We start from the raw sequence: 24,922 nt of genomic DNA on the forward strand, positions 1-24,922 counted from the left end.
AGTTGGTCGGCTGGCCCAACCAGCCCGACCAGCCAGTCGGCTGGTTGGCCCTCAAAACTACCCCTCTATCTTGCCTAGGAAGGGGCAGAAGGCAGCCTATAAGAGCTGCCTGCACCCATCCCATTTCCTTTGCTGTGGAGCTGCCTCAAGGGGCCCTTTTGGACTCCTATCTTGGCTGTTCCTGTCCCTTCCCTTGGTCCAGCCCTTGGGGGCCCTTCTGGGCTCCTACCCTAGGCTGAGACCTAGACCTAGCTAAACCCTAAGATGGAAACACTAACCTAAGAAGTTCTCCAATGGGTACCAATGAACAAGGACTAACCTACGGCTTGAGAGATTGACCTACGTAGCTTGTGCTTGATTGTCCCTAGACTAGGGCTTGCAATGGGGTGGGGTCACAAGATAGGACAAAATCACCTACATTAGGGATCTACTTGCACTTGCCAATGTATCCACTTGTCACCTTGCACCCAAGTGCAGGGGTGCTCCGCCAATATCTGTGGGAACTCCTGGAAGAGAATTTCACCTAGCCAAAACAGTTTCATGGGTTCCTCGATCTCAAAACTTTGTGTAGAATTCATGGATGTGTCATCAGGGCATCGCCCTAACCCATGCTTCCATTTGTGGAGGAGAATCTGCTCTTGCTCTATAACTTCTACATATCATAGGTTACATGACATCACATCAGCCTCGCACATCCACGCCCCCCTCCCAGAGTTGATGCCCCTGCTAGCTCCGATTTCGAGAGCCTGGAGATTTCTCTTTCTAGATTCCGTTGCTGCTATGTTTAGGACTTTTGGTTTTCATTTGTATTCGATATGGGTGTTGATGCCCGTTTAGCCACTCCACCCTCAGCTCATTGTATCAGTCTCTTTCTAGTCTCATAGACCCTTTGGTCTTCTGAAGACTTTTGATAAATTATGTGTGTGTGTGTGTGCATGTGTGGTGGTTTTCGCGTGTAGAGATGGAGAGCCTTCCCGCTTCCCCATCCCTGTTTCTGTCCATACAACCCCCGACCTCACCCGTGCAGCTCTGTTTTTCGTCCGTACAATCCCCGACCATTTTCGTACAACCTCCCGTACAGTCCCTGCCCATTTCCATACAGCCCACGACCATTTCTGTGCAGCCCATGACCATTTTCGTACAGTCCTCGGGGTACCAAACCTCTTCGTCCCTGTAGGCCGTACGGCAGACCGTACCTATGCCATCAATCTCCACTCCTACCATACAGCCGGCTGTCTCCTATTAGTCCGTACGACCTTCCGTACCTTTCCCCTACCCGTCTGTACATGCACCTACCCCGTCAAGACCTGAAGCTACCTCGTCTGCCCCTTCCGCACCCTGGCTGTCTGTCCCTGCAGATATTTCGTCCTTACAACCTGCCTTTTCTGCACATATTTCGTCCCTTGTGCCTCAGCAACAACCCCCTTCCTCTCAGCCTTTTCCTGTTACATCTTCTTCCATCTTTCCTGCTACAAATGATGGCTCCTTTGTGTTCTTTGCTTCGGTTCCTCCTCTTGCCTCTCCCCCTGCACGTTTTTTCATTCTGAGAAAGCGTGGTGGTTTGCTTCCTTCGCGTTTTGTCAAATCGGCAAAGTTGGATCTTGCAGATGGTCCTTCTTCACTCCAGCTGGATCTTCTTCGCCAACTATGTTCTGTTTCTTGCACAAACGTTTATCCATTGGGTTCCCCGTTTGTTTGTTCTTTCGATCCTACCCTTTTGGTATCTAGTCTTCAACAGACTCGGCAGTTTGGCATCTGTCTTTATTTTATGGGCAGGGTTTTATCTACAGCTCAACTTAATCGTTGGGCTGAAGTTGCAGTGGGTCAAGATTGCATTTCCTCCTTTGTCTTTCTGGGCAAAGGTTTTTATTATGCCCACTGCTCCTCGACTGATGTGGTGAAGCGACTGGTCAGTCGTGCTGGTATTCATGGGGATGGTGTCTTTGCCTATGTGATGCCTTGGGATCCACTTTTCGATCCTTCTTCCTCTCTTTTGGACTCATTGTCATGTCTAAATTACCCTCAAAGCGTTGCCTCTGCCTCTTGCATCTTCCTACTCTTGCAGCACTTTTGGGGAGGCCTTTACATATTCCGAGACAGGAGTTTCTACGAGATGTTCGAACTTTGTATTTTATGGGATATGATGCAGCCTGTGCCCTCTTCTCTTGATCTTGATCTGGGATTTGCCCATCCGATGCATATCAGGCTGCATTTTGCCTCTTTTCCTACAGCATGTTATCGGTGCCGCGAGGTTGGTCATTTTGCACGTGACAGCCCTTCTGCTTCCAGGATCACTCCTCCTGCTCCTTCTTTAGTTGTCAAGACTAACTCTTCCTTCTCCTCCGGTTTCTGCTATGGCTTCACTGGATAAGCCCTCTTTCACTGCTCCGAAGCATTACTGGAGAAAGGTAGATAAATCATTGGTCAATCTTTTTGTTGCTAAAGAAGTTCAGGATCGGACTCTTGTTGAGCACCACCAACCTCCTTCTCCTTAGGATATGGATGTGCCCCTTGATGAGGGGATCATGCAGGATGTTGTGCATGCTATTTCTCCAGTTCATACTCAAAGTGAAGCTCATATGATCAGTCCTGATTTATCAGATGCGGCTCCTTCATCAGAGAGTGCAGATCTTGATCCAGTTCCTATGCCTGTGAAGACTGTGCCAGAGTCTCTTTTTGTTCAGGATGCAGAGGTTTCTTTTTCTCTGGAGTCTTTTCATCCTATGTTATAACAGGTTTTTGACCCTGTGATTCAAAAATTCAAGCTCCCAGCTTAGATTAAGAAGAATCACAAGGGCAAAAAACAGGTGGTTTTTATTGACGGTGCAATTTCTTCACTACGTCAATTTTTACAAAGCAACAATCTGAAACTAGAGGATGTTGTCTTTGATCCTCCTCCAGTTTAATCTTGTAACTTTTTACTTGGCTGCCTCATGACTTTTGCTCTGAGGCTTTACTTGTAAATTTTTCCTTTGTACTTATTGGTAAGTTTTTACCTCCTTTTGGGGTTTCCCACACAAAAATAAAAGATTTCACTATTTAAAAAAAAGTGTGTGTGTGTGTCTTGGGGCAGCCATTGCTCCAACCTTATGATTTTTTTAGAGCATCTTTACGGCAATCTCTGTATGATGCTTGTCATCATGATGACTTGGATGTAACATCTTTGGAGGTGTTTTCCCACTGCTTTTGATTTTTCAGAATAGTCTTTTCTTTAGACTATTCTCATTGTAAAAACTTTTTCCTGATATAAATACAGTGGTTTCACCAAACAAAAAGTGTATCAACAAAATGTATGAAATAAAGAATTTAGTTGATACATGTTAGAATTATAGATATAATTCAGCAGTGACCAATGTAATTTAATAAGCTAGTTAGGGGCACTTTTCCCTCTTTAAGAGGTTTTTCCCCCTAACCGCAGTTAGTTCACTAACTATGGTTAGTGACTACTAAGGTTTTGTCACTAGGACAAAACCTTATCTCTCACTCTTTCGTTGTACTCTTTACACTCTTCTATTGCAACTCAGCTCTCAAGCTTTCAGCTCTCGAGCTCACTCTATCTTGCTCTCTCTCTCTCTCTCCCCAAACTCTCACATTTGGTATCAGAGCCTTGTTCAGCTCCAGCCTACAGCCCACGCTCCTACTACCGCTCTTGCTGCTACATCCCGTCCGTACAACTCGAAGCAATCAAACGACTGTCCGTACAGTCCGTACGACTGTACGGAATCCGTACCCTGCACGTACCTTCCGCTGGTAGTGCGACCATACATGCCGTACTTGCACGTACCTACACGTACTCGTCCGTACCTGCGCGTATCGTATCTGCCATACATGCACGTACCGTACCTGTTGCTTCCGTTTTTGTACTACACGCCGTACAGCAGTCGATGTCCGTATTGCAACGCCGTACCAGCACACCTGCAATCAGCCCGCCGTACTGCTTGTACCTACCGTACCTACCCGTACTGTACTTGCAACAACACCGTATCAGCCTTACTTGCGTTGCTCGTACCAGCATCCGTACCAACCTTACATGCGCTGCGTTGAGTGTCCGTACACCATCGGCTGTACATCTGTACGGTTCTTACTCTAAGTGTGTGTACCTGGCCGTACAGGTTGTACTTGCGCACAAGCTCTTCCTTGCAGGTGAAACTTGCAGGTGATCGTTGACAGGCACATTTTGCAGACAGCCATTGTTTGGCTTAGTTTTTGGGGGCACATTTGGGGCATCCTGTTTGTTGCAGACATTGCAATCAATTTGCAGCTGTTGAAGAAATTCGGAGCTGCACTTGGAGCAAACATTGCAAACATTGCAGATTTGGTCTGAAATTTGGGGCTTTCTGCTGAAATTGCAAAATTTGGGGCTTTCTGTGCTTTTGCCCGTTTCTGGTTGCAATTTCAAGCTCAAAATTTGGGGCTTTCAATTCTACAATCCAATTTCTTGAAGAAATTTGGGGATTTTGTAATTACACTGCAATTTCGCAGTGAAATTTTGGGCTTTTACAGACAGAACACAATTCTTGCAACATTTGGGGCTTTTGATCAATTTGCCCCTTTCCGGTTGCAATTTCGGGCCTATTTTGGGGCTTTTGTGTTGGGAGAGCAATTTTTGGAGATTTCACTCCATACAGCCTTTCTTGAAGTGTTTTGCAGCACTTTTGGTAGATTCTGAGAGTTTTTTATGCTTGGATAGATTTCTGACAGTGCAAGTGCAGAAATCTGAGTTGCATTTACAGCCAGTGCTTGGCTGTGTTTTTTGGGAGTTGTGCATTTCATTCCCAGTAAGGGAATTCAGTTTTGTATATGCTTAAATCTCTTTCTCAGATATGGCCCAGCAAAATCAGAATGACTTCCAGTTCGGTGGTCTTTCACAGGAATACAAGTTGGATGGTACCAACTACTCCCTCTAGAGTTTTATGGTACGCAATATTCTGATTTCTCGCAATTTATGGGATTATGTGAATGGGGGTGAGATCCGACCAGCAGGTATGGCACCTAATACCCCTCCTTAGCAAGGAGGTGAAAGAGGTCGTGCACAGGGTGCAGCTGCAGAACAAGTTGTTGTTGCAGCTATAGCCAGTACTCCAGAGCAAAAGAGATGGGATTCACGGGATGCCTTAGCTTTGTCATGCATCTCTCTTTCACTGAAAAGATTTATCATTTCGCATATCCGGTCGTGTAAGACCTCGAAGGCAGCGTGGGATATCTTAGAAAGCATGTATGCAGCCCGGAATGATGCAAGGGTATCTTTCTTGAAAAGAGAGTTAAGTAATACACATATGGAAGAGAGTAACTCCATGTCAGTCCACCTCACAAAGCTACAGGATCTCAAAGAGCAATTATTAAACATGGATGATATTATTCCTGATTCAGAGATGATTACTACCACTCTGAATTCTCTTCCTGAGCCTTATCTCAGCTTTCATACCTCGCTCAACTTATCATTGAGGGGGGGTGCAAATCCTCTCACTTTTCATGAGTTGATAGGACTTCTGCTTCAGGAAGAGCAGACCAGGAAAAACTTGGCTTCACGTGCAGGTGAACAAGCTATGCTCTCAAAGTTTAAGTCAAAAACAAAGGGACAGGCAAAGACATCAGTAAATCAGCCTTCTAGTGGGTCAGGACAGCCTTCATGTAAGGCTAAAAATGATGCAAGTAAGCCCAAGAAGAAGGGTTTTTGTCATTACTGCAAAAAGCCAGGTCATCACATTGCAGAATGCAGGAAAAGGCTTGCAAAAGAGAAGAAAAACAGCTCCGGTATGGCTGTTTCAGATTCAGCTCCTCATGCATCTGACAGTGGGGATGCTGCAGCCAACTTTGTTGGACAGGATTATGCCTTTTTATCTTGCATTTCAGATTCTAGGCTGGCTGCTCCAGATGCTCGGGATAGTACAACCACTTGTAATGATGATACATATGCATTTTTGACTTGCAGTTATGACTCTTCTAGTGGACAATATGAGCACCTCGTAATTGAAATAACCTTGTATAGAGCAACTTTAAAAGTCAAGGCATTGGAAAAGATAACTCAACTTGGAGATGAGCTCAATCGAGCACAACATTCGATAGTGGACAAGGAACTCAATATGGTGGTGAGCTCCAGCACACTGACACATGCTCTCAGTGTGTTAGAGCTGATCATCACGTTGAGGTCCTTCCTCAGTGTGGAAGGTTGTGTGCAATTACGAGAGGCTCAACACCAAGTTGAGTTCTCTCCCAGTGCCTCACAGAATAATGATGACCCATTTCCCTTGGCTCCCCATCTTGTAACATGGTTGGTCATGAGTTTTTTCTTTCAAGTCTTTCAAGGAATTGCCTTCATCATAGCAACTTCTTTATTGAGGAACTGGTGGGGTTATAAAAGATTTGATTCTTTCAAGGCCCCACTGGTAGAGAGAACTCAATGAAGACCCATTTCCCTTGGCTCCCCATCCTGCAACTCCCTTGGTCATAGTTATGGCTGGAGGAGTGTTACAGGATGGAGATCCAAGGAAAAGAATGGATCCCATGACTTGGGTAGCATTATGAAGGGGCATCGAGGTTGAAGTAGAAGATTCATCATAGGGGTAGAAGGGGGCTTGGAGAAAGCATAGAAGGGGGTATGAGATAAATTTTCCTTGGTGCGGTGAATTGTTTCTCTGCCCTTAAGGCCTTTATATAGCTAGACTTGCCACCCTCCCACTCTTTCCCCCTTCATTTCTTATGTCAGTTGTGTGAATCTGGGTGCCTATTGCTGCTAATAAGAGCACACAATCTGGACACCATCTGCTTTCAGAGTCAATGAAACACTAAACACTTGGTATTTTGACAGCGGTGCATCCAAGCATATCACTTCTAGGAAGTGTCTTTTTACTTCCTTGCATCCACCTCCCGTTGGTAAGAAAGTCACTTGTGCCAATAACTCATCATATTCAGTACGTGGCACAGGAGAAGTTGAGCTTACTGCCATTGATGGCTCAGTTTTCAGACTTTCAGATGTCTTATATGTGCTTGGAATCACCAAAAATCTTCTTTCAGTGTCCACTCTTAACAGAGCTGGATTTCATGTCATCTTTGAGGATGACGAATGTGCTGTCCGAGACAGGGAAAATGATTATGCCTTAAGATTATCTGGTACTCTGCTGCGTGGGCTTTTTCAGCTTGATCTTTTTGAGAAAAGAGCAGCGTATGCTCTTGCAGTTTCTACCCCTACTGCTGCCATGCAGAATGCAGAATTATGCCATGCCCGATATGGCCACATGCATTATAACAGCTTGATGACACTTTAGAAGCACTCTATGGTTGATGCATTGCCACCTCTTGAGATACCTCCTCCACATGCCTGTGAAGGGTGCATTTTAGGCAAGATGCATAGATTCCCCTTCAAAAAAGATGAACCTTACAGCTTATACACAGTGATGTCTGTGGTCCCATGAGGACTCCATCATTGGGTGGTCATCTCTACTTTGTTACCTTTATTGATGATTACTCCAATTTCACTTGGGTCTTTGGGCTGAAGCGCAAATCAGAAGTGTTCATGGTGTTTAAACACTTTTCAGCCATGGTTGAAAATGAAACCGGACTCAAGATACAGACATTGAGCACAGATAGAGGTGGGGAATACTTGTCTGCAGATTTTGATGCTTTTCTGAAAGGCAAGGGTATTGTGCATCAGCTCACAGTGAGGCTGACCCCTCAGCAAAATGGCAAACTTGAGAGGAAAAATAGAACTCTTATGGAGATGGACAGATGTATGCTGAAAAGCAAACACATGCCTCACAAATTCTCGCTTGAAGGTCTGATGTGTGCCAACTACATTTTAAATCGGGCTCCCACTAAGGCTTTGAAAACAAAAACTCCCTATGAGGTCTGGAATGGGAGAAAGCCTTCAGTGGATCATTTCCGAGTCTTTGGATGCCTTGCATATGCTCATGTGCCAGTTGAGATTCGGCACAAGTTGTCAGATAAGGCAATTAAGTGCACATTTGTTGCATACAATGCAGAAAGCAAGGGGTACCGTCTCTACAATCCTGCTACACACAAGATCGTTGTCAGTAGAGATGTGATATTTGCAGAAAATTCAGCTCACACTCAGGCTGAATTTCATATGCCTTCTTCTTCAGAGGATGTTTTTGAGGGGTTACTACCCATTGCCTTGAGCTCCCCTGCTGATATTTCTGATGCAAATCAGAATTTAGAGCCACCTCCCGATGCTTTAGTTCAGCCACAGGATGTCTTGCCACCTCCACAGGCAGTGGAACAGGTGGTGCAGCAAGAAATTGCAGACATACATGCAGCAAAAACAGTCCCAAACTGGCTGTTACAGACTCTCAAGGAGAGTAAAATTGATGCTCCATTACCTATCAGGACTCGCAGTGCAGCAAGGCACATGGAAGGTGCTAATTCAGTGGAATCAGCATATGCAGGTACTCTTCTTGATGACGATGAGCCTGCAACATTCGAAGAAGCCATGCACGATGAGTTGCAGTCCATTGAAAAAAATCAGACTTGGGATGTTGTAGACTTGCCACCAAGTAAACATGCCATTGGCACACGATAGGTTTTCAAGGTCAAACGGAAGCCAAATGGCTCTATTGACAGATACAAGGCAAGGCACTATTATGGATCCAGTTCTCTCAAGAGAGACGTGGCACCCTTATGTCTCAGTCCAAGTATGTGCAGAAACTCTTGGACAGATTTAACATGCATGATTGTAAGCCCATAGCCACTCCCATGGAGCCGGGGCTGAAACTCACAATGCATGATGCAGGAGAATCAGTTGATGCCACATCTTATAGTCAGGCTGTTGGATGCCTCATATATCTCTGCAACACTAAACCTGATATTCAGTTTGCAGTATCTCAGGTGAGCAAGTACATGCACAGCCCAAAAACTATGCATTGGCAGGCAATTAAGCGCATCTTCCGTTATTTACAGGGCACGAAGTCTTTTGACTTGTTATTTCCCAGGGGGGGTGACTTGCAGATGCATGCCTACAGTGATTCAGATTGGGCTGGTGATTATGACACTAGGCAGTCCACTAGTAGCAATTGTTTCTTTTTGGGTAAATCTTGCATTTCCTGGCTGAGCAAGAAACAATCTACAGTGGCTACCTCATCATGTGAAGCTGAGTACAGGATAGCTTTCACAGCAACAGTTGAATGTGTTTGGCTGCGACGTCTATTCGCTGATCTTCATCTGTCTTTGGAGGGTCCTTCTCCAATTCTCACTGATAGTCAGAGTGCCATTGCAGTGGCAAAGAATCCAGTGTTTCATGCTCGCACGAAGCACATTGAGGTTCACTATCACTACGTCAGAGAGAAGTTGCATGCAGGAGAGATCAGTATGATCTTTGTGTCCACACATGACAACGTTGCAGATATTTTCACCAAAGCACTACCACGTGAAAAGTTTGAGGCATTTCGCAGTGCCCTGAACTTATATCCGTTTGGTGATTGATCAGCCTTGTACATGACATTGGCACTGCAGGGGGGTGTTAGAATTATAGATATAATTCAGCAGTGGCCAATGTAATTTAATAAGCTAGTTAGGGGCACTTTTCCCTCTTTAAGAGGTTTTTCCCCCTAACCGCAGTTAGTTCACTAACTATGGTTAGTGACTACTAAGGTTTTGTCACTAGGACAAAACCTTATCTCTAACTCTTTCAGTTGTACTCTTTACACTCTTCTATTGCAACTCAGCTCTCCAGCTTACTCTCTCTTGCTTTCTCTCTCTCTCCCCAAACTCCCACAATACAATGCTAAGAGGTCACCTTATCACACGCTTGCAAGCTTTCGATTATGATTAGGAGATCATATGGGCCGTTATGGCACTCTACGAGAGGGTTTCAAGCAAGGTTCGGACGGGCACAGGGTAGACCCAAGAGATCATGAGCATATTGGAAGTCAAACAAGGTTGTCCATTGTCACCTACCTTGTTTGACCTCTACATAGATGAGCTTGAGACTTTCACGAAGACACTAGGGGGGCCGATTGCTCTCTTGCTGGCTCTTTGATTCAAATCCTCTTATATGCCGATGAAGTAGTCTTGCTCTCATCTTCAATGGAGGACCTCCAGAGACACTTGGATGCACTACACACCTTTTGTGAGTCACACGACTTGAAGGTCAACCTTGATAATACCAAGGTCATGATCTTCAACACGTCCCAAGCAGCCATACACAAAAAGCATTCCACGCTAGATGTGTTACCGATGGAGATCATTGCATCATACACATACTTAGGTGTTCTTTTCTCTCGCCCAATTTTCACCCTGCAACCGAATATGCAGGGCTGAGATATGCCGCCGTTGCTGGATTAGAGCGACAGTGCTTTCATTCTCACTTACAAGATCCCTAAACCAAGTCTCTCCTCTTTGATTCTTTAGTTTGTCCAATGGGCATGTATGGCAGTCCTTGTTGGGGAATTGATTTATCAGAGGCAGACTCGGATAGAGTGACCGAGTTCGGTTCATCTCCATTACAACTTGATGCGGCATTTCAAGTCATCACATACCTTTACCGAGTCAAGGAGTATGCCTCTTCCACTTCAGAACGGTGTAGATTATCGTGGCTAGCCCTATCTTCCTCCATGACCTTAACAGCCGAGGGCAATCGACGATGTTGGTATGCGCACACATGCAGATGGTTTGAGAGTTTGGAGCTCCACATCGATAGATTACCCCCTTTCTAGTACTGAGGCTCTTTCAGTTCCGCGAACATATCATGAGGTCAACAAGGTTATCTAAGAGGACCTTTTACAACCTACACACACTCTGGACCTAGTTGGCACCCAACGAGCTTCCGATGAAGTTCAACTTCTACAGAAACCATTGCTTACAGATTCCAGAGAAGGGCTTCATTGATCCACCTAGGTATAACCTTCATTGAGAATAGTTTCATGTCTCATCGCACTCCATATTGAGAGTGGACGGGTTGAGGACATACCTAGGGAGAGCCGCATCTGTACCTTATGTCAGCGATAGGAGCTTGAATCGGGAATAGGGAGAATTTACTCAAGATACATAGGCGGGATCACGGAACACAGCCAAACTCTACTCAGAGCATGATCATGGATTTTTTAAACCCAAGTCATAAGCACCAGCAAATCACAGGTGGTCAATGAGGCTGAGATCCAGAGCCAATGACACAACAGACTCGACGGCTTGGTTGACACACAAATCATGCTTGGGGATCTCTCCATGTTCACTAGAGCAGGGGCACACAATCGATGGGGGTTACGCTAGCATTTGTCCGAGCAAGGCCACCGCTAGGAGACCATAGCGGTCACACACACAAGCCGCAATCAGCACCCTATCATAGGTTTCATGTCATCGCAGCCTCATTGATCATCGGGCTCCCCTTGAGCTTGCCCCCCTCCTATCAATCACCAAAAGATCATCATACTGATGTCACATCACGGCTGTGACCACGGGCTCAAATTTCTTTCATGTATTAGCTTTGATATGATATGATTATATTTTAATTGTCATGAGTGATGATGCTCAATTAGAGGCTCCACCCTTTTAGCTCATTGTATCAGATTTCTTTTAGTCTCATAAACCGTTCAGTCGGTCTTTCGAAGACTTTTAATAAACTTTCTTTCTTACTTTCTTTCTCTCTTTCTTTCTTTCACACACTAGCACTCTTAGTTCTATGTTTCACTGAAAAGATAGAAAAGACACTATCATTTCTCTCCCTCTCTCACAAGAGACACTAGGGCCCAGGACAACACTTGGGCTGGACCCCCCCGAAGGATTTTATTACTTGAGAGAAGAAGGAATACATGAGTTCAGCGTGGAAGCTGTTCATACATAAATCCAAACGTAAAATGAATCATTACATGAGTTCTTAGGCTCCCTTTCTTGGCAACAAGCCACTTGTCAAATTCTACATTACTTTCCTAATTACATGCCACTAAGGGCAACTCTGGAGTCTTCGAAGCACTTGGTCACGCGAACCGCCTCGTAGACTCTTGTTAGGCTCCTGCAATGCTTAGGAAAATAACTCTTCCTAGTATCTGCAACAATTAACTAAAGCGCACCACCATGGCACCCATTAATTGTTAGCGCTTTGCATGCAAATAACACATTGTGGATTAATTCTAGTCACGGTGGGCATCCCCATTGAACACATGTGCACACATAACAAATATAAATATATTTATTTATTCTCTGGTTGTCTGAAGCCAACGCCCTTGATCATAAATAAGGGGCTTTCACCAAGGATCGAGGCGCCTTAATTATAGTCAAGTCTCTCCCAGCGAAGTTGGCACAACTCTCCAACCGAAGTTAGCACATCTTGGTTAACCGTTGTTAACCCTCTTGGCACATGCCAAGTCTCATTGACCGAAGTCAACACTCTCTGACCGTAGTCAGCTCTGTGGTTCTCTAGTTAACCGCAGTTAACCCTCTTGGTAATAAACCAAGTCTCCCCGACCGAAGTCAAGTATCTTTGACCGCAGTCAATTCTCTGACCATTAAAAGAACTCTTTGACCATAATTAATACATATGAAAACTCTTTAACTATGATCAGATAAATGGTCAATTGTACTTTGACTTAGGATATTTACATTGTGGTGACATCCCCTCGACTTCTATTCAGTTGACCTCAACTGAAAAGCTTAAGCTGTGGATGTTCGGATAACATGTCTTCATCCATCCACTTGGCATCTAATGCCATATAATTCTTGAATTTTACAAGGTATCAGGCGTTCTACGACAAAGCCTGCACTCTTCAATCTTGGATCGTCACTTCCTAGAAAGAAAATGAGACCTTACGCTCTGATACCAATGAAACCTTACTCGTAAAAGACAGCAGAGACATTATCATTTCTCTCCCTCTCTCAACAGAGACACTAGGGCCCAAGACAACAGTTGGGCTGGCCCCCCCCCCCAAGGATTTTAATACTTGAGAGAAGAAGGAATACATGAGTTCAGCGTGGAAGCTGTTCATACATAAATCCAAACGTAAAATGAATCATTACATGAGTTCTTAGGCTCCCTTTCTTGGCAACAAGCCACTTGTCAAATTCTACATTCCTTTTCTAATTACATGCCACTAAGGATAACTCTCGAGTCTTCGAAGCACTTGGTCACGGGAACCACCTCCTAGACTCTTGTTAGGCTCCTGTAGCACTTAGGAAAATAACTCTTTCTAGTACCTGCAACAATTAACTAAAGCGCACCACCATGGCACGCATTGATTGTTAGCGCTTTGCATGCAAATAATACACTGTGGACTAATTCTAGTCACGGTGGGCGTCCCCACTAAACACATGTGCACACATAACAAATATAAATATATATATTTATTCTCTAGTTGACCGAAGCCAACGCCCTTGATCATAATTAAGGGGCTTTGACCAAGGGTCGAGGCGCTTTAATTATAGTCAAGTCTCTCCAACCGAAGTTGGCACATCTTGGTTAACCGTAGTTAACCCTCTTGGCACATGCCAAGTCTTGTTGACCGAAGTCAACACTCTCTGACTGTAGTCAGCTCTGTGGTTAGCCGCAGTTAACCCTCTTGGTAATAAACCAAGTCTCCCCAACCGAAGTCAGGTTTACTTGACTAGAGTCAAGTATCTTTGACCGTAGTCAATTCTCTGACCATTAAAAGAACTCTTTGACCATAATTAACACATATGAAAACTCTTTAACTATGTTCAGATAAATGGTCAACTGTACTTTGACTCGGGATATTTACATTGTGGTGACATTCACAACAACAATCACCACCTTAATCTAGTTGTTTTTAAGACTCGCAAATGTAAAATGCTACGAGTCTTACTTTAGAAAGTTCATTCCATCTGTTTTTTCAAGACCAATGTTTGTATTAGTTTCCATAACTGGATTAGCTAATTTGACAAAAGATTGATCAAATTGATCAGATGTGTGACAATGGAGGCACTATTTGGATGCCAATATAGTTGTTGCTCAATGAAACAGTCACAATACTGAATATAAAACTGAATATGTAAAGATCCTCTAGTACATACAATATCAGAATGCCTTTTGCTTTTCCCTTGCTGCACCCCAATTTCTGCTTGATTTCCATTTTCCAATGTCCCGTAGGAATAGGTTTGTGAAGCAGCAGTTCTCAAACTCTTAAGAGGTCCATGCTTTGGATCAGCTGGATCAAGGCCAAGATGATGGAGCTTCAAAGCTGCTTCAAAAAGATAGTGATAACATTCTGCCTGCATAATCAACAAAATGCTTAAGCTTTCTTTGAAAAGAAAAGACATTCTAGACTATCTAAAGCTATACTATAACACAATTCATAGTTTGAATCTAGCATGTGCCTCAAATTCAAGACAATAGCAATGCATGCCATGAACAAAAACGAACAACATACTAATGAACAAATCCACTTTAAATTGGAACACACGTTTCTAGATTCCATTGGCACACCGTATCCTCCAAAAAGGTTACAACTTACTTATAGACCCCCTATGCATACCCAGTAAAAGAATCAGGAGTTTCATACTGCAAAACAACACTGGTGATTCTAAATCTGATTTTGAAAACGCTAGACAAACAGCTGAACTAAACAGCATGCACAAAAAAATATGTTGGTCATCTTCTATTCCTGTTGAGATCAATGTTGAGTGCTGTCCAACCACCCATGCACTGCCGGGTAAGGCCATTTTTTGGTCACCTGACAAGTGTGCCTCCAATCATCCCACATCTAAGGTTCCTCGAAGATAAATAGTATAGTTTGCAAACCTTTATCGATTCCAGTACACTTCATACAATGTCAACTTAAGCACTCCTTACTCCCACAACCGGCTGTTTTTGTGTCACATGACAAGTGTGCCTCCAATCGTCCCATGTCTAAGGTTCATCCAAAATAAATAGTATAATCTGCGAACCTTTATCGATTTCACCACACCTCACACAATGTCAGCTTAAGCACTCCTTACTCCCACAACCCGGCAAATCAATATCTAATCTGAAAGAGTGAACAAGACTCGTCTATGTATGGGAGCTACACCACAATCTCGCACTCCTGTGACTTCAGGGAAGGCTTGAAAGGGGAGTAGTCCGTATCCATGTATCTGCGCACCACGGGCATGACCGCTCAATGCCTACCTTCCGTGACCACTGCATCATGAAGGAAACATCCACCCCAAACTTGTAGGCGCACTGCTGGAGCGACCAATAAGTTGGATGCATGATCTCTACTTCTAGGGGCAAATGGATCACGATAACTGCCAAACCCTCTCCCGGCCGTGCTGCTGAAAAGCTGAGCTGGTAAACTGTAGAGTCTCCGTGGTTGAGCCACAGGTCAATCCCCTACGGGCCCATCCATTGCTCCATCGTGTGATACATGTGCTCACTCATCATGAACTGGAACAAAGACGGGGTGCACTACTCCTCTCCGGTAGAGGCGAAGTGAAGACCCAAGAGAGGACACGTTCAGGAGCCAACCATGCGAATGGAGCCCCCTTTGAGAGGCTGTAAAATCAGCACGGTCGTCTCCATAGTCAAAGGATACATGTCACGGACCTCATTCCACGGCCCCCACCTCTAGAACTCCCTCGGCAAGGGCTGCCCAGGGCGCGGTCTCAGACCCAATGGCTGAGAGAAACGGCCACTCGTCCCAAACGTCGTCGAAGAGGCTGTGTCCTAGGGAAAGCTGATCTGTTGTTGAGGGTGGGGGGCCATAGCCTTCTACTTCCCCCTTGCTCACTGGCTGAGGGGACATCTCTGGCCTGTAAGAGGTGTTTGGGGGCGGAGGAAGCAAGCGAGAGGGAGGGGAATGTTGTAGCGGGAGCAAAGGCAAGAGAGGATTCGACAGGGAAAAAGGGGGGGGGTAGTGACGGTAGCTACAGTAGGAGGAGCAGGCAGGGGGGAGGGAGGGGCGCGCAGAGAGGGGAGGATTAGCAAGGGGGGGAGGACAAGCCAAAGATGAATATATTGTTGGAGCCACTGCAACTCCAATATCCCACTGATGCACCGACGGCTATGGTCCCAGCGCAAGGGAGGTATAATAGGTGGGGTCGCTGACACTGGAACCTTAGGGATCCTACATCCTGTTGTTGGGCCTATGGATGTGTACCTTGTGCCCCAACCACCTGTGGGTCCTCCAGAAGGTCGAAGAAAGTCTAATTCTCTAGCGTCTCAGGGTGTACAGAACGGGCACTCCCTAGCTGCTCTCCCTGAGCCTGGGAAGTTGCCTCACTCTCTGCCCGCGCCTTGGCCTTCCTTCTATGATTCCATTGATGTTTTTTCTTTTTCTTTCCAACTTTGGTCCAGTTTCCTTCCGATGGCTCCACCCAAGGAATCTGGGACTCCAGCTGCTGCTAATGCCAGTGTTGCTACCTATGTGGGTGCCGAGGTCTCTCTGCCTGTGGCACACTCTGTTGTCCCGGGTGAACTTGTAGATGTGGGGGAGGAGCCCATCTCTGACCTCTAGGGAAATGCCGTGCCACGTGCCCCATCACCCGACATCAAAGGCACTGACCCGGTAACCCTAAGATCTCCACCCTCTAGCAGAGCTCCCCCCCATCTAGAGTCTCAAGATAAATCTCCTCTAGAAGGGACTCCGGGCACTCTACCACTAGTCGAAGTCTTGGGATCATGTCCACCGCTACAATCAAAGCTGCAGTGTCTGGTGGGGACTCTAGCACCGTGACAAAAGCATGACCTATGGACGAGAGAATGGCTCTGTGCTCTCGCGAGAGCCTCGGGAAGCGGAGTATCATCGGAAAGCAATGTATACAATGCGTCGTGTCAACGTCCTCCACCAAAAGGCACCATCAAGAGGAAGCGAGGGCACCTCGAACACCGGGTAGCCCTTTGAGGCGAGCTTCCCCTCCCAAGGATTCCTTGAGGAGGTGCGAACAGCCTGGAGCTGTTTCGTGACCCCTCTACAAGGGGGGTAGCCTCCAAAGGGGACTGCTCTCAACGTTTTGGAGCCCCCTACCAGCGCAGGCTGCTGAGGAGGGCACGGCATCCAACCAAGGGCCAAGGGTGCCCTTGGCACCCAACCCCAACCACGGGGGCTGCGCACGAACCGTGGCACTGCCAAAAGCGCAGCCCAAGGCTGCAAAGACAACCGAGGGGGGCGTAGATGGCAAAGCAAGGGGGAGATGCGGATGTGGAGCTGAAAGTAAAGGTTTCCCACAAGGCGGCGGCTAGCTTTGCCTATTCCCGAAGGTTCCTTCTAGGACATAGCCATGGAGTTCGTGGGGCCTCTTCTAGCATCAATAGCTACGCAAAATATGCAATGCTTAACGTTGTTTATCGCTTCAATAAGTCTTGTATGCTTATACCTAACAAACAGACGGCCAACGCTGCATGTTCATCAAGTATTGGTATCGCATCGGTGGTGTACGTCGGACCATTACATCAAGTGTTTCATGCGCATACCAAGCATACTATCATCATGTTCGGGAGCGGTTGTCAGCAGGAGACATAGAGTTGTCCTATCTTCCCACATAGGACAACATAGCAGATATGTTTACAAAGGCACTTCCCCATCCCAAGTTCGAAGTCTTTCGACAAGCTTTACACTTGGTTCCCTTTGTTACATGATCCGACATCCCTTGTACATTCATAGGTGGCTATATCCTTTTGGATGAACATGTGCCACCATGACTAGAAAAATACTAGGTATTCTGAGACGTTTCCAGAGTACTTCAGCCCATCCCATGGAGGGGGGTTTGTAGGCCATCCTCTGGTGGTTCTAGTGATGCCCTATAGGCCATGGTATGTGCCTTGTAGGCATAAATAAAGACACTTATAGTGTTAGTGTCTTTTAGGCCACATAGGACACTTAGTCCTATGTGACACCTAGGACACTTAGTCCTAGGTCTAGGTACTTGTACCTTGTACTCTTTTGTTTTTGAATAATCTAAGTTTAACATGACGGGTGTTCTTCTGCGACCCTTTGCTACTTGCACTCTCTCTCTTCTATCCGATCCTACAATTTTTTCATCTGGACAGATGTTGGCCCTGTTGGAATTATAGATATAATTCAGCAGTGACCAATGTAATATAATAAGTTAGTTAGGGGCACTTTTCCCTCATTTAGAGGTTTTTCCCCCTAACTGCAGTTAGTTCACTAACTATGGTTAGTGACTACTAAGGTTTTGTCACTATGACAAAACCTTATCAACTCTACTTTGTGTTGTACTCTTTTACACTCTATTTTGCAACTACAGCTTCTAAGCTTTCGACTCTCTCACTCTCTCTAGCTCTCACTCTCTCCATATCCTTCATTTGGTATCAGAGCAGGTTCTAGGCTTGTGTGCCCTCTGCTCCTTCTTCATACCAACGCCTTACCTTGAGCTCCAGCCCGCTCCAATCCGTCCGTACAGTCCGTACGACTGTACGGAAGCCTTACGCAGGTGTCGCCATTTGCTGCGCTGTACTTCGCCGTACACCGTACACCGTACTGCGCCGTACTTTGCCGTACCTACGAAAAGTTTCGTCATCTGCGCCGTACTTCGCCGTACCTGCGCGCCGTACACTGTGGCCGTACACCGTACATCGCCGTACACCGTGGCCGTACCTGTCGTCGACGTACCAGCCGTACGGTGCCGTACAAACTGTACGGCATCTCCGTACTGTATTCAGTACAGTAAATCTGTACTGAATCTGTTTCAGTACAGCAGCAGGTATCTCCTTGGTTTTGGACAAGAGATTTGGCAGGTGATTTTTGGCAGGTGATCTTTGGCAGGCTAAGTTTGCAGACAGCCATTGTTTGGCTAAGTATTCTGCAAGTACATTTGGGGCATTTTGCAGATTGCAGACATTGCAATCATTGGACAAGTTTGAAGCTATAACAAGAGCAAAATTGCAGATTTGTCTGAAATTTGGGGCTTTTGTATTAAAATTGCAGATTTGGGGCTTTTAGCATTTTTACCCCTTTCTGGCTGCAATTTCTAGCCACAAATTGGGGCTTTTGTGTTTGGAGAGCATTTTTTGGAGTATTCAGTACATACTGCCTTTCTGGGAGTGTTTGGAACACTTTTGGCAGATTTTGGAGAGTGTTTTATGCTTGGACAGATTTCTGACAGCTCAAGTGCAGAAATCTAAGTTGCATATACAGCCCGTGCTTGGGTGTGGTTTTTGGGAGTTGTGCATTTTATTCCCAGTAAGGAAATTCAGCTTTGTATCTGCTTCAATTCCTTTTTCAGATATGGCCCATCAAAATCAGAATGATTTTCAGTTCGGTGGTCTTTCTCAGGAAGACAAATTGGATGGTACCAACTACTCCCTCTGGAGTTTCATGGTACGTAATATTCTGATTTCTCGCAATTTATGGGATTATGTCAATGGGGATGAAATCCGACCAGCAGATATTGCACCTGCTACCCCTCCTCACCAAGGAGGTGGAAGAGGTCGTGCACAAGGTGCAGCTGCAGGACAAGTTGTTGGTGCAGCTACAGTCAATACTCCTGAGCAAAAGAGATGGGATTCACGGGATGCCTTAGCCTTGTCTTGCATCTCTCTTTCAGTGAAAAGATCAATCATTCCGCATATCCGGTCGTGTAAGACCTCCAGGGCAGCGTGGGATATTTTGGAAAGCATGTATGCAGCACGGAATGATGCCAGGGTATCTTTTTTAAAAAGAGAGTTGTGCAATACACATATGGAGGAGGGTGACTCCATGTCAGCCCACCTCACTAAGCTACAGGATCTCAGAGAACAGTTGTTAAACATAGATGAAATTATTCTTGATTCAGAGATGATTACAACCACTCTGAATTCTCTTCATGAGTCTTATCTCAGCTTTCAGACTTCGCTGAATTTATCATTGAGGGGGGGTGCAAATCCCCTCACTTTTCATGAGTTGATAGGACTTCTGCTTCAGGAAGAGCAGACCAGGAAAAATTTGGCTTCACGTGCAGGTGAACAAGCCATGCTCTCAAAATTCAAATCAAAAACAAAGGGACAGGCAAAAACAGCAGCAAATCAGCCTTCCAGTGGGTCAGGACAGCCTTCACAAAAGGCTAAAAGTGATGCAAGCAAGCCCAAAAAGAAGGGTTTTTGTCACTACTGCAAAAAGCCAGGTCATCACATAGCAGAATGCAGGAAAAGGATTGCAAAGGAAAAGAAAAACAGCTCAGGAATGGCTGTTTCAGATTCAGCCCCTTGTGCATCTGACAGTGGAGATGCTGCAGCCAACTTTGTTGGTCAAGATTATGCCTTTTTATCTTGCATTTATGATTCTAGGTTGGCTGTTCCAGATGCTCGGGATAGTACAGCTTCTTGCAGTGATGATACATATGCATTTTTGACTTGCAGTTTTGACTCTCCTTCAGATGCATCTGCTTTCAGTGTTGATGAAACACTAAACACATGGTATTTTGACAGCGGTGCATCCAAGCACATCACTTCAAGGAAGTGTCTTTTTACTTCCTTGAATCCACCCCCTGTTGGTAAGAAAGTCACTTGTGCCAACAACTCCTCATATTCAGTACGTGGCACAGGAGAAGTTGAGCTCACTGCAATTGATGGCTCAATTTTCAGACTTTCTGATGTCTTATATGTGCCTGGCATAACCAAAAATCTCCTTTCAGTGTCCACTCTTAACAGAGATGGATTTCAGGTCATCTTTGAGGATGACAAATGTGCTGTCCGGGACAGGGAAGCTAACTATGCCTTAATGTTATCTGGTACTCTGCTGCGTGGGCTTTTTCAGCTTGATATTTTTCAGAAAAGAGCAGCTCATGCTTTGGCAATTTCTACCCCTACAGTTGCCATGCAAAATGCAGAATAATGGCATGCCAGATATGGCCACATGCATTACAACAGCTTAATGACACTTCAGAAATTTTCAATGGTTGATGCATTGCCACCTCTTGAGATACCTCCTCCACATGCCTGTGAAGGGTGCATTTTAGGTAAAATGCATAGATTTCCCTTCAAAAAGGATGGTTCAGTTCAAGCTGTTCGCAAATTGCAGCTTATACACAGTGATGTCTGTGGTCCCATGAGGACTCCTTCATTGGGTGGTCATCTCTACTTTGTCACATTTATTGATGACTACTCCAATTTTACTTGGGTTTATGGGCTGAAAAAGAAATCTGAAGTGTTCACAGTGTTTAAACACTTTTCAGCCATGGTTGAAAATGAAACAGGGCTCAAGATATAGACATTACGCACGGATAGAGGTGGGGAATACCTATCTGCAGAATTTGATGCTTTTCTCAAACAAAAGGGTATTGTGCATCAGCTCACAGTCAAGCTGACCCCTCAGCAAAATGGCAAAGCTGAGAGGAAAAATAGAACCCTCATGGAGATGGACAGATGTATGCTGAAAAGCAAACACATGCCTCATAAATTCTGGTTAGAGGGTTTGATGTGTGCCAATTACATTTTGAACAGGGCTCCCACTAAGGCTTTAAAAACAAAAACTCCTTTTGAGGTCTGGAATGACAGGAAGCCTTCAGTGGATCACTTCCGAGTCTTTGGATGCCTTGCCTATGCACATGTGCCAGTTGAATTTAGGCACAAATTGTCAGATAAAGCTATCAAATGCATATTTGTTGGATACAGTGTAGAAAGCAAGGGGTATCGTCTCTACAATCCTGCTACACGCAAAATCATTGTAAGTAGAGATGTGATATTCTCTGAAAATTCAGCTTACACTCAGGCTGATTTTCAAATGCCTTCACCTTCAGAAGATGTCTTTCAAGGGTTGCTACCCATTGCTTTGGGTTCCCCTGCTGATTTTTCTGATCCACATCAGAATTTACAGCAACCTTCAAATGCTTCAGTTCCGCCACGGGATGTCATGCCTCCTCCACAGGAAGTGGAACAAGTGGTACAGCAAGAAATTGCAGACATACATGCAGCAAAAACAGTCCCAAACGGGCTGTTACAGACTCTCCGGGAGAGTAAACTTGATGCTCCGTTACCTGGCAGGACTCGCAGTGCAGCAAGGCACATGGAAGGTGCTAATTCAGTGGAATCAGCATATGCAGGTACTCTCCTTGATGAAGAGGAGCCTGCCACATTTGAAGAGGCACAAGGTAATGTGCATTGGATGAATGCCATGCACGATGAGTTGCAGTCCATTGCAAAAAATCAGACTTGGGATGTTGTGGACTTGCCACAGGGTAAACATGCTATTGGCACATGATGGGTATTTAAAGTCAAACGGAAGCCAGATGGCTCCATTGACAGATATAAAGCCAGGCTGGTTGCTAAAGGCTATGCTCAGAAAAAGGGCATAGATTATGAGGAGACTTTTGCTCCTACATCCCGGATGACTACCATCCGATCAGTAATTGCAATGGCTGCACATTTTGCGTGGAATGTTCATCAGTTGGACATCAAAACAGCCTTCTTAAATGGGGACTTACTGGAAGAGGTGTATGTCAAACCACCTCCGGGTTTTGGAATTACAGCAAATGCACTTCAAGTCTGCAAGCTTAATAAAGCTTTATATGGGCTGAAACAAGCCCCTCGTGCATGGTATGCCAAGATACATGCCTTTTTGACCAGCAAGGGGCTGCACAATAGTCCTACTGAGAGCACCCTCTACATCAAGATGGATGGGGGGGAAATACTAGTCATCCTTCTTTATGTTGATGACTTACTGCTCACAGGGTCCAATGACGACAAAATTGCAGATTTCAAAACTGATTTGCAGACCCACTTTGATATGTCAGATTTGGGGCTGCTTCACTTTTATTTGGGGATCCAGTTCTCTCATGAGAGACGTGGCACTGTTATGTCTCAGTCCAAGTATGTTCAGAAACTCTTGGACAGATTTAACATGCAAGAGTGTAAGCCCATATCTACTCCCATGGAACCGGGGCTGAAACTCACAATGCATGATGCAGGAGAATCAGTTGATGCCACACTTTACAGTCAAGCTGTTGGATGCCTCATATATCTCTGTAATACTAGGCCTGATATTCAGTTTGCAGTATCTCAGGTGAGCAGGTACATGCACAGCCCCAAAACTATGCATTGGCAGGCAGTTAAGCGCATCTTCCGTTATTTGCAAGGCACCAAGTCTTTTGGCTTACTATTTCCCAGGGGGGGTGACTTGCAGATGCATGCCTACAGTGATTCAGATTGGGCTAGTGATTATGACACTAGGCAGTCCACTAGTGGCAATTGTTTCTTTTTGGGAAAATCTTGCATTTCATGGCTGAGCAAGAAACAATCTACAGTGGCTACCTCATCATGTGAAGCTGAGTACAGGGCAGCTTTCACAGCAACAGTTGAATGTGTCTGGCTGAGACGTTTATTTGCTGATCTTCATCTGTCTTTGGAGGGTCCTTCTCCAATTCTCACTGATAGTCAGAGTGCCATTGCAGTGGCAAAGAATCCAGTGTTTCATGCTCGCACGAAGCACATTGAGGTTCACTATCACTACGTCAGAGAGAAGTTGCATGCAGGAGAGATCAGTATGATCTTTGTGTCCACACATGACAACGTTGCAGATATTTTCACCAAAGCACTACCACGTGAGAAGTTCGAGGCATTTCGCAGTGCCCTGAACTTATATCCGTTTGGTGATTGATCAGCCTTGTACATGACATTGGCACTGCAGGGGGGTGTTGGAATTATAGATATAATTCAGCAGTGACCAATGTAATATAATAAGTTAGTTAGGGGCACTTTTCCCTCATTTAGAGGTTTTTCCCCCTAACTGCAGTTAGTTCACTAACTATGGTTAGTGACTACTAAGGTTTTGTCACTATGACAAAACCTTATCAACTCTACTTTGTGTTGTACTCTTTTACACTCTATTTTGCAACTACAGCTTCTAAGCTTTCGACTCTCTCACTCTCTCTAGCTCTCACTCTCTCCATATCCTTCAGGCCCGTAGACACATTGCTCTTGCTCATTGCCATTGTGCCTCATTTATTCTGGTTTTGTCCATGTTCTTGTGAGTTCATTGATCTTCTTCGCCAACGTCTGCGAGCGAGATTCCTGACTAGTCATTTTGGGAAGTTTTTCTGGCTCTTTGGTTTTCATCCACTCAGACCAGAGTTTCATCTTTTCTTTGTTTGGGTTCGCTATTGGGCACTCTGGACTTTATGGACAGACAAGAACTGTAAAGTCTTTGGTGATCCCATATTTTCCTTGTTTGGTTTTTTTAAGCGTTCTCTGCAGCAATCCTTCTTTGATTGCTTGCAGAGGCACTTCATAGATCATGATGTATATTTAGCATACACTGAGATTTTCAGTTGATGTACTTTTGGCTGCCTCGTTTTGAGGTTGCTACTCTTGTAATACAATCAATCAAAGGTTTTCACTTAAAAAAAGTGTGTGTGTGTGTGTGTGTGTGTGTGTGTGTTTGAACATCACGAATATCCAGGTGCACATCCTTGCTCACATGGAAAAAATGTTGCTTCAATTTCTCCAAGGTGATCAACCTTGGGCTCTTATGATTAGATCTCTAGTCACGCATATCAGTATTTCTACCTTTGGTCATTGCCAAATCAATTATTGGGTTAACAAAACATTTCTACGATCGGACTAGTCACATAACTAGTGTCTGACCTCAACAAGGCTCTAAAAGTTAGATAATAATAATTGGTGTCTGACTTGAACATGGCTCTAAAAGTTAGACAATAATAATATATTGCTGTTCATTTCTATAGTTCTATTCAACCATAATTTCAATCATGTAACTACTACTACTAAGCTAGTTTAGGACAGTCACATATAATCAAGCTAGTAATTAAACTATTCAAAGCTAGTAGTAAAATAAAACAATTTTAGTTTAGGAAACTCACATATAATCAAGCTAATAATTAAAATAATTAAGGTAATAATTAAACTAATCAAGCTACTGGTAAAGAAAAACAATCGAGTTGGTTTAGGACAGTCACAATTTCAACCACCGGGATTGTGTCTAACCTAAAAAGGTTGCTTCTTGATTGGAAGCATGGCCTCTCTCATTTGGAATGGCATGGTCAATAGTCTTTGCTGGGTAATTCTTTGTGAGCTGAAAGCATTCACTGGTCGACA

General features: G+C 44.8%; 1 protein-coding gene across 4 annotated transcripts in view; it reads right to left on the reverse strand.

Annotated features, from left to right (window-relative positions):
• Positions 1-24,922, reverse strand: part of LOC147895459 (haloacid dehalogenase-like hydrolase family protein) — a 156,703-nt gene that overhangs the window by 34,655 nt on the left and 97,126 nt on the right. For all 4 annotated transcript variants that reach the window (XM_087383609.1, XM_087383607.1, XM_087383611.1 and 1 more), the window contains one exon: positions 13,972-14,169. In XM_087383609.1, coding sequence (XP_087239735.1) covers positions 13,972-14,169 — 198 coding nt within the window. The remainder of the gene's footprint in view (positions 1-13,971; positions 14,170-24,922) is intronic.

Source organism: Dipteris shenzhenensis, chromosome 13, assembly GCF_047967505.1.
Source record: "Dipteris shenzhenensis isolate YYH24624 ecotype China chromosome 13, Dip_SZ_1.0, whole genome shotgun sequence".
In the NCBI taxonomy this organism is placed as follows: domain Eukaryota; kingdom Viridiplantae; phylum Streptophyta; class Polypodiopsida; order Gleicheniales; family Dipteridaceae; genus Dipteris; species Dipteris shenzhenensis.